Genomic DNA, 10,715 nt, shown 5'->3' on the forward strand with positions numbered 1-10,715 from the left:
TCCCCGTGTTGCTGCTCAGCCCTTCGGCTGTCCTGAAAACACGGCCAACCCTTGCCCTCCGACATGCTGCAGCCCCCTTGCTGCATTAGCCGAGAAGGGAAATCAGTCAAAGGCCCTCTGGATGCTGATGTGGCTGTTAGGAGCAAGGCTGCCCGTGCTCACACCGGCCGAGGCATTTCTCACGCTATGCTCAGCAGGTGAAACGCACACTGGCAACAAATACCTGTAACATTTCACTGCAAACACAAGAGTAGCATCCTCACGCTCTGAGCTAGCAAGACAGTTATTAGACAGGCTTTTGTCTCTTATCTTACATCAAGTTAATCTTTTAGCAAGAATTTTATTTTAGGAAGCGATAAATTTATTGAAAATACAATATGTACTGTAAGAAAACATAAAAAATACAAAAATACTGTAAGAAAAGGAGGCTAAAACATCCGGGGTGTGCCCAACATGGGTTTATACCCAGCACCGAGCATTTGCATTCTGAAGCATATATCTTGGGGGGTGTGTCATAGCAGGGGAGTGGATTCTGACCTTTTGGCCTTAACACAATAACCTCCAAGAGGGTTTTAAAACAGGGTCATTTAACTTTTTCTTTCATATATTTTGACACAGGAGAGAAAGCAAAGGTTCCATTTTAAACAGTTAATGCATAAATATAATAGTTGAATTGCAATTCACCATATCCTTCACCACATAGTAAACGTACCATAAAACATTTTACTCTTCCCTTTTTGGTCAGAACAGACAAGACTAACAACTGGCTGAAACCAAGCCTACTCTGACTACTTGTGTAGATAAAGTTACTTATAGAATGGCTCTAGGTCTGAGGAAGAGGAAGGAGAGAGGAGAGGGGAAAAAGGTATATAAACAGGATGTGTACATCCCATAAAAATCCATATTAGGGGTATAGACATAATTACAGTATTGTTAAAAAAGGCAGATAATTGGATAAGGCTGGTAACTGGGACCCTATCTTCAAAATATTTATGCACATGAATAGCTTTATATTCACAAATGGGTCCAGTACATTATTTATCATATTCATTTACTTATTTAGTAGCTGTTGCTGCCAGTGGGCAAATTGCTTTTTTAACACAGACGAAGGCACAGTTTCTTCTCCACAGAGCATACAGTCCAAGAGTAACATCTTGTCTTGCCTGTTATGCTGGTTTCTGGGGATGCTTCAGCAGTTTCATAAGAGAAAACATATGCAAAAGATAGAACCACATTTGAGGAGCGACTGCGGTTTGCATGTGGTTGCATGCACATTTTTGGGACATAGATTTGCGCACCATGCTGCTATTGCACATGGAGCGCTATTCATGAAGACAATGAAAAATTTGCGAAAATAACTGCAAATGCAGGTCCATTAACCACAGAATGTGACTAGTTTAATCTGCTTGCAGAACCACTCCCCACCCTCTGGGGAAAATTGCGCATACATGTTAAGAAAAATCATTTGGCACCCTGAGGCATTTCTCATTTAAGAAACAAGAGAGTACTTGTGTACATAAAATATATTAAAAAGAATCATAGTAAATAAGCATACAAATGAATTCCACTAAATTAGAGAAGATGAACTTTGTTCTATTTATTCTGTTCACTTCCTTTTCACAACATAACTTTTGCAATGCAGTAAGCTATCCAAACGTTTGTATTTTTATAATGCAATTAACTTTGATAATTAGAGTGTGTCCTTATTGTCAAACAGAGCCATCTAGTATTTATTGTTATGCAGCACAATTTATTTTCTGCTCAGAGTAGATTTAAGAACAGAAAAATTAAGGAAAAATAGCATTTTTTTTACTAATTTACTAACTTAATGTCAAAATCTTACACTTAGGATTGGACAATAATTTCTATGCACAATATATAATTTTGATTGCATTTCTTTCAGAACTGCAACCATAAGTTTAACTGTATTTTTGATTCAACCTTTACTCTCTTATTATAAACAAATACTACGTACAGGACCATCTAGGAAAGCCAGTGTTTTCTCATATATATGTATGCTTTTTAACAGTGGAATAAAAAATGCATAATTTTCATCCAAAAATTGGCAATTGCATGAAGCTTGTGTAAATTTTTCTGTCAGTCATACTCTCATGGCAGTGGTGAACCACTCCTACTCCCAAGTACATCATCCCTTTCAGTTTGCTATATAATAATATATAAAGAATATATACGGTATTAAACCTGCCTTAGCTTGCAAGTCTGCTTAACTTTCTCCATACGACTTACCTGCCTTCTAAAGAACCGCTCTGGAGCGCAAAATTAAGCATAAGTGAAGCACATGATACATACACCAAACAGTATTACAATCAGATGTACTTTGAAAGCGGTGAAGTCAGAATGGACTAATGGCATCATCCCATATTTACTATTCCTGATAAGGCAAACACTTACTTTTAAATGAGGCAGCAGACCTAGTATGTCTGGGTTTGTTCTTGAATTCAAGTATGCACCTAAGTGGCTTTGCTTGACTACAGAAATTGTAGTTAATAACTAACTTTTATGTTTACAAGTGAAAACAGAAGCGCTTCTAAGTCTTACTAGCTACAGATTCTAACTGGGATCTTAAACTAGAATGATTTCTTTCCCTTTTCATTTCTTCTCATAAGTAATAAATAATTTTCTTAATCAAGAGAGGCATAGGCTATCCCCTACAACATTATTCTTTTCCTGTCATGCCCTCAGTGACATCTCAGATGAACCCAGACCTTTGGTGGACTCACACAGACGTGTCTGACTGAAATGTAATATATTGCTTGTTCAAAGCCTGCTCACATTTCCTCATCACTTTTACTAGCTAGAATACTCACTGAGTTTAAACAAGTTTTCCCAACATTAAAAATTGGGAATTAAGAGCAGTTTTTTGCTGGTCTCATACACACTTACTCACACACACAGAGGCACATTCCAGGAAAGAAATTAATGCCAATCAGCAATTTCTTGTCTATTACTGCATATTTCCAAAAACTATGACCTAAACCTTAGTCCAATGGAATGAAACCTAGTATTAAGATTTTCCTTCCAGAAGAGATACAAGAAAGTGGGGAAACTGCAGTAATACGAACACCATGTATTGGTATCTCATAAGGAAAACATCAGTAGATCCAATCATGAGTAATTGTTTTAAAATAATGGTGCTGGCAAAACACCAGAGGTGATTGCACTTTTTACCCTGCTAAGTAAAGTATTGTAGATGCTGCAAGGCTGCTGAAGAGCGAGAAAGCAGGAGGAGGCGTGGCATTTTAGTGGAAGAAAAAGTCACAAAATAAATGAGCTATTCTTAAAAGCAATCTTTTAGAACTGAGTGCTGGAGAATACTAGGGTTCTTTACCTTAAGAAAAAAAACCACCTTGCATTTTACACCTTGCAAAAATGTGTAATTTCATGAACTAGCACTGATACTGAAGTGTCTTCTTTTACAGGAGTCTCGCAAATAATAATCTCCAATCGCTTCCAAAAGACATATTCAAAGGCTTGGATTCTTTAACAAATGTGTAAGAAAGCAATTAATTAATCTATTAATTATACTAAAAATATAAAGAGGTGATTTTAGAGGACATTCTGAGTAACTATGCAAACCGATAGCCAGTAATGGGATCTTATTACTGGGTAGAGACTACCCAATATGGGTAGGCTTGGGTTTTGTCTACTGTTGTTGATAATTTGCTTTAGTTTTGAATATTCCACCAGTTATGAAGATAAGTAATATAGTTAGTAGTTATATAAGAGACCTGCGTGTTCATTAAGGCTGAGTGAATAAGAAGGAAGTATCGTTAAGGATGCATGAGAGAGCATGGCATGAGGGGAAGGTGGAAGGTACTTAATGGAGTAACATTTCTATGTGCAAATAATTTCTGGTAAGGCTATCTTTTATCACAAAAGCATGTGTCTTAGTAAGTACCATATCCCATACTAAATCTAATTGCAACCAAACCAAAACATGAACTTGTTTAAATATGTAACTTCAATACCAGTAAAAATACAAAATATAGATAAACAGATAAATCCTATAGTTGCTTCACTGAAATATGTCCTGTTTACAACCCACCAAATTCTGGTTCACCTGATTTGGGACAATGAGCGCAGAACATTCTTTGCCTGCTCCCTGTATTAACAAGGTAGGCTGAATTCATAGGGTAGAGCTGCAGAGTAAGATGTGGAGATGGCCAGTATATCTGGTTGCATTACTTGGCATGACTGATCGTGGCCAGCTGGTTACTCAGTCTGGTCCTGGCACTTGCCCGTTCCTGTACATACGATCAGAAATCTGACTGAAGACAGCTGTAAAAGACTTGAACAGAACTCCTTTGCTTGTGTCTCCTAAAGCCCTAAATGAGTATATCTAAAGGAGACAGCGAATACTGACTGGCTGACCATCAGGTTACATTAGTTCCAGTTTTGTTTTCTAGAATGCTCTTATTGAGAAAGGGTAATTCAAAAGAAACAACCTCCCGAAATATGGGGCCAACAGTTTGGTAGGCTTTTCTGTACCTCTAAACTTGGGGAAATCAACAAAAACTTCCTACTGATCATCAAGTTAAGTTCTTCTTGATTACCTTAATATAATTAAATCTGTGTCGGTTCTGGTATGTAGATTTAACTATGGGTCAGGACAAATTAAGCCAGAAAGGCATCAACTGAGAATAAGCAAGAGGGCACATATTTAACAAGAGCTCAGTTTGTTGCTGTCCTGGAAAGAGGAATACATCAGCTGACTACTTATTTTCAATGCATGATTTATTTGTTGTAGAGATCTTAGAGGCAATGCATTTAATTGTGACTGCAAACTGAAGTGGTTAGTGGAATGGCTGGGCAGCACAAATGCAACAGTTGAAGACATCTATTGTGAAAGCCCACCAGAATATAAGAAGCGCAAAATCAATAGCCTCTCTCCGAAAGAATTTGATTGCATTATTACAGGTAATGTGCTTCAAATTATTTAATCTTGTTAAAGTCAAAGCTATATATTTTTTTATTCTAGGGTCCATTTTTGCAGGAAGTCTGCATACTGGATGGAACTTCCACTAAAATCAGTATGAATTCCGTGGAGGTGTAAGTCTGACGTGCAGATCACTTGGGAGTAGGTTCTTATATTGCAGCTTCTACTCAGACTTTAATATGCTATATAAGGATTTGGAGAACTGGGACATAAAACAGCACCTCTTTTAATTGAGAAAGACTGAAAAACAAGTTGCAGTGCTTCTTTATCAACAGGAAAAATGGACTAGTGATGAAATACTGTAATTTGTAGTAAATTGGTTAAAAACATCTGTTAAGCAGATGTTTTTTCAGTACAGTATGGAAAGTATCTCTGTAATTATTGTATGTTGTGTGCACTTTTGCAGAATTTGAAGTTTATCAGTCCCTGCCATACCAATCTCTATCAGTAGATACTTTCTCATACATGAATGATGAACACGTGGTTATTGCTCAGCCTTTTAGCGGAAAATGCATCTTTCTTGAATGGGACCATGTAGAAGTGATGTTCAGGAATTACGACAACATTACAGGTATGAACACTGCTCAACAAATAACATTACAACAGCTGATCCAAAAAGTGGTGCTAACCCTGTCTTTTACTTTTCTTTTTATAGGTACTTCAACTGTTGTGTGTAAACCTATAGTTATTGAGAGTCAGCTGTATGTCATTGTCGCACAGCTGTTTGGAGGCTCCCACATATATAAAAGAGATATTTTTGCTAATAAGTTTATAAAAATTCAAGATATTGAAATCCTTAAAATCCGAAAACCCAATGACATTGAAACTTTCAGGATTGCTGAAGACTGGTATTTTGTTGTTGCAGACAGTTCAAAGGCTGGTTTCACCACAGTTTACAAATGGAATGGGAATGGATTTTATTCCCATCAGTCTCTGCACGCCTGGTACAGAGATACTGATGTGGAGTATCTTGAAATATCTGGCAAACCACATTTAATTCTGTCAAGTAGTTCCCAAAGACCTGTAATATATCAATGGAACAAAGGAACAAATGAATTTGTTAAGCGTTTTGATATCCAAGATATGGAAGATGCATATGCAGTGAAACATTTCAAAGTGAAAGAGGATGTATACATTTGCTTAACAAGATTTATTGGGGACTCTAAAGTAATGAAATGGGGTGGTTCAGCATTTCTGGATTTACAAAGGATGCCATCCCGAGGGTCAATGGTATTCCAACCGCTTCAGATAAGTAATTATCAATATGCCATTCTTGGAAGTGATTATTCTTTCACTCAAGTCTATTATTGGGATGCTGAAAAGGCAAAATTTGTGAAGTTTCAAGAATTAAACGTACAGGCACCAAGATCTTTCATACATGTCTCCATCGATAAACGAGATTTTCTCTTTGCTTCAAGTTTTAAGGGAACTACATTGATTTATAAACATGTCATAGTTGACTTAAGCGCATGACACTCATAATTCTGAGATTACACCAGACTTTCTACCATAAGTGGACAAAATGAACTAAATGCATGATGACTCTCTTATCTTACTTCCAAATGAATGCCTTTAAAAGTTGAGATTGCTAGAACAAAGTATTACTAGTATCTTCATCTTTAATTGTCAAGTCTAGTGGTGTTGGAAGTTGCATTTTTTAACAAAAAGAAATTAACTGTTCTTTGCATCCACGATATGTAAATATGTGTGCAACTGCATCTGTTGCTATAAAGAATATTAAGATGTACTTTTCCATTTATTTATTCACCTGTTTGAAACAACTGCCAAATAAAATGTTTACATTTTGTGTCTTTCACATTCCAAATATTATTTGCAGGTGATACTTTCTATTTGTGTATATATTATACACATATAAAATAAACCCGAGAAGGCATATTGCCCAGTGCAGTGTTGTACTGCATGGAAGATGCACAATATCGAAGATCAGGTGGGTTTTACATATAACAAGGAGTTCTTGGTAAAAATACAGCATTGAACCCCAATCCTATAAATTATTGCCTGGACATATCCTTGCATTGATGTGAAGCTTTGCTGATTTAAACAGGACTCCACCCAGAAAAAAGTATTCAGTTATATAGATCCGGTTGTAGGATGGAGGGTTCAGTTACATAGATCCAGTTGTAGGATGGGGCTTTGTACTGTGTATAGCTGGAAGTACCTGATTTTCTAAAAATTTACAAAGAAATCAACAGAATAAAAGACAATGTAAAGGTCTGTCTTTCTCCACCTCATGCTGAAGCAGCACAAAACAAATCTCTGGTATAACTCTGGGGTTGTTACTGTGCTGAAAGCTAGAAGCACAGCTTATTTTTCAGCTAGCATCATTTCTGTATCTGAACTGTCACACATCACTTGCATGAATTCTGTGTGTCCCTGTCAAGTCTTTCTACTGTAATTGCAATTATTTAATCTTCAATGAATTTATTCATTATTCTGAATGAAGCTAATGAATGTGAAGTCATTTTTTTCCACTATCCTGCAATGAAGTTTAGTAACAGATACTTCTGAAATTAGGGAACTTTGAATGCGGCAGGACAAATTCAGCTGGTGTAACATATGCAACTCCAGGAAAGCTACCTATATCTGTTAAATTATGCCAAGTCTGGATTTGGCATGAAAATCTATTACAAACTCAAAGTTAAAATAGTCTTTTGTTTACGTACATCTAGTGCATCACTTGTGAGAAACCTATACTGCTGCTGAAGATACTTTGGTGCAGCTCAGGAAGAGAGCTCAAGTTGATTTTAGACACCTTTGCACTTCACTTGAAGTTATCAAGCCTTGTGCTCCAGTGCCATCTTTAAAATATACACATGAATAATGTGTATGTTTATACACATTTCTAACATTCACAGACGTTGATTGGCAAATAAGACTTATCATACTAAGCTAATCACACAAGCTGATTCTGCAAGCTGGCTGGTCCATGTACTCACAGAGACCCCCAAAATGGCAGAGCATTATGGTGCTGCTGAGAGCACCTGCACCTGCAGCAGAAAAATAATCATTAAGAAAAAAAGACATATAATGTATATTCAAGAAGCCAGTCCTAAACAGTATGCTTCTGTAATAAAGAACAGATTTTTTTTGTATTAAATGTTATTTGAAAAGAAGAAAATCCCATGTGAACAATGCTACTCTAATAAGTTAATTTTTCCGATGCCTTTTTATCCATAGCTGCCTATACTCTGGTCAGTATTTGGCTTAATAAATACCTATTCCATAAGTATTTACAGTGTGACTAGAAAGATTTTAAACTATGTTTCACAGTTGAAACCTCCAAATTTGTTCTTAATAAATACATTTCCAAAAATCCTCTTGATAATTCATCACTTTCCTGACAGGTTTCCTTTATACATTTTTAGCTTTTGTATGATTTCAAACCCCAGATGAACCCAAATAATCTCTTTTATTATTTCTCAATGTTGGCTTCACATCTGTGATTGCCAGGTCAGTTTGTCCATCTCTTCTTCAATCCACCTTGCATGGCAAAGGAATGAAATGGAAAGTCATGAGCCAATCTCCAATCTACCAGCAAATCATAAAGTGTTTTCTACTTCATCTTGTCTTTTGTTTCAGTCTTTTAATTAAGGTCCTATTGAATTATGTGCACTGATTTTGATCTGATTTCTCCCATTATACTTGCCTATGTGCACTCTCTATCAAATTATATAGATAATGGCTATGTATTAGCCATTACGGACATACTATGGACATCTGGCTGAGTTTAACTGGAGTTGGATAACCTTGCTAATCTGCTACCAACATTTATTTACAAACACTATACCCCAACAAATTGCCTCACAATTGTACCTTGAGAAGGTTATGTTTCATGGAATTATATTTCAGAGCCAGACAGCTACATGCCCTATGCTATAGCAGTGCTGTGATTATTTTCCTGAGTTAATTTATTCTGAAATAATATGAGGGACTTATGGGAATTCACTGTTACTCCTGGGTTTAAAGGAAGAGTTTAAAAGCCTGCAAAGGCATGAGTCACTAGAATTTTACATTCACAATACCTTTAAAACAAGCCACAGTACAGCAGAGGGTGGTAAGGGATTAATCTGCTGGGTTAATCTGCTGAAGTACCCAACTGTGTTATCAGTTTGGTTATTCCTTCAGGAAATTTTACCTGTAGTCAAGCACCAATGATTTGGGAAGTTCTTAATGCCTATGTCATTTCTGGAAGGTCAACTAATCACTATAAAATGCTGAATCTAAATCTGTACTCTTTTGAAAATCCCTTTCTCAAGTCAATTTATGTCAGGTGGAGGTTCACAGGGACTACAGCCGGTTTCTTATTGTGCAAGTATAGCATTTCATTGCACCACATAAGGAATGGGGTTATTTTTAGAACAGAACTCATAATCCTTAACGTAGAAAAGCGTAAGGGCTCATTAGGTGGCTCCCTATGCTGTTCCTAATTTCAGAGACTGGACATTTTAACAGCTCCTCTGAGCATAAGGCTATATTCCGTCCAGGTTCTCTGCTCAGTATTCCTTCTAGTATCAGTGGAAGTCCCAGACAAAAACTAAAATAGAACCTTTTCTCATATATCCATTGATACTTTTTAAAAATGTTTATTAAAAAAATCCCTTTCTTTCAGCAAAGTCTATGTTACTTGCGGCTGACTGGTTGTCTTCTGTGGTTGTAATGGATTTTCTAAACTCCCTAATCGTTTTGTTTATGACTGACAGAGTATGTAAAGTACTAAAAGTATTATAGAAGATAGTATTGAAGGTTATTAATGGATACTGCTGATCCTTGATGCTGCTTAGTCGTGTTAATGTCTAAGACAGAAAAAACTGTTAATTGAATTGTATTGTATTCCTACAACTACTTCATTATATTTTTAATGGAGCACAAATATAAAAGAATATACACTTCTCTACTCTGGAAGGGAGATATAAAATACATTCAGAATACCTGATATTACACCATGTGTAGCTTTTTTTTCCTTGTCTGTTGTAATGTCTAGAACTTGCAGGGTTTTTGTTTCTACTTATTTTCCATTGAAAAAATATTCCAAAATGCACTCTTCCTACTAAGAAGAAAATTCAGTAAGGAAAAATCTCATTCTGTAAGGTAACAAACCAAACAGAAATAGGGACAAATTGTATTATGGGTTTGGAGTTGCATTTTAATTATAACTTCTCTTAATTATATATATATTTTTTTAAAACTTTATTTGAAGGGGTGATAACAGCCATTCAAAGTACACTTGAGGATGGGAAACAATTATTAGCATAGTTAATAATGTGTGATACGCTTTGATATGTTCTAGTGGGAAGCTAAATGTCTAACAGCTGTATTTATGTATATGGGCATTACAATATATTGTGTTAGTATTCAATGGAAAATAAAGAATATTTAAACCATAGAAGTAACAAACAGTCCTCAGACTGTTGATGAACACTACTGATAATAGCACCAAGAGAAAACAGAGAAGTCGGCATGCCCAAAATGTTACAACTAGGGGCAGAACATAAGCCCACAGCAAGTCTCAGGCATCTGGAAGTCTTCCCTTTCAAGGAAATATTTTCCTTACCATGAAACACATAATGTGTTCCTCCCCAGCAGGGACCCCTGAAAATCCAGACGATCACCCAGGTCTTGCAAAATATAGCAAGCAGCTTACAAACTTAATGCGCTACAGCCATGATCTCAATTTGTGGCAATTTTTCCTTTTGACATCCCTCCATTACATCAGTCTCAGCAGTGGTGAAACAAATGG

At 36.3% G+C, this 10,715-nt stretch overlaps 1 protein-coding gene across 6 annotated transcripts in view; it reads left to right on the top strand.

Moving 5' to 3' along the window:
• LGI1 (leucine rich glioma inactivated 1) overlaps positions 1-9,911 on the top strand; it is a 35,986-nt gene extending 26,075 nt beyond the window's left edge. For 5 of the 6 annotated variants that reach the window (XM_030031270.2, XM_030031268.1, XM_030031269.1 and 2 more), the window contains 4 exons: positions 3,441-3,512; positions 4,769-4,938; positions 5,364-5,528; positions 5,613-9,911. In XM_030031270.2, coding sequence (XP_029887130.1) covers positions 3,441-3,512; positions 4,769-4,938; positions 5,364-5,528; positions 5,613-6,430 — 1,225 coding nt within the window. In that variant the 3' untranslated portion in view covers positions 6,431-9,911. The remainder of the gene's footprint in view (positions 1-3,440; positions 3,513-4,768; positions 4,939-5,363; positions 5,529-5,612) is intronic. The other variant, XM_030031273.2, reaches the window with a different exon arrangement.
• Positions 9,912-10,715: the final 804 nt, after the last annotated feature.

Source organism: Aquila chrysaetos, chromosome 11 (assembly GCF_900496995.4).
Source record: "Aquila chrysaetos chrysaetos chromosome 11, bAquChr1.4, whole genome shotgun sequence".
Taxonomy (NCBI): Eukaryota; Metazoa; Chordata; class Aves; order Accipitriformes; family Accipitridae; genus Aquila; species Aquila chrysaetos.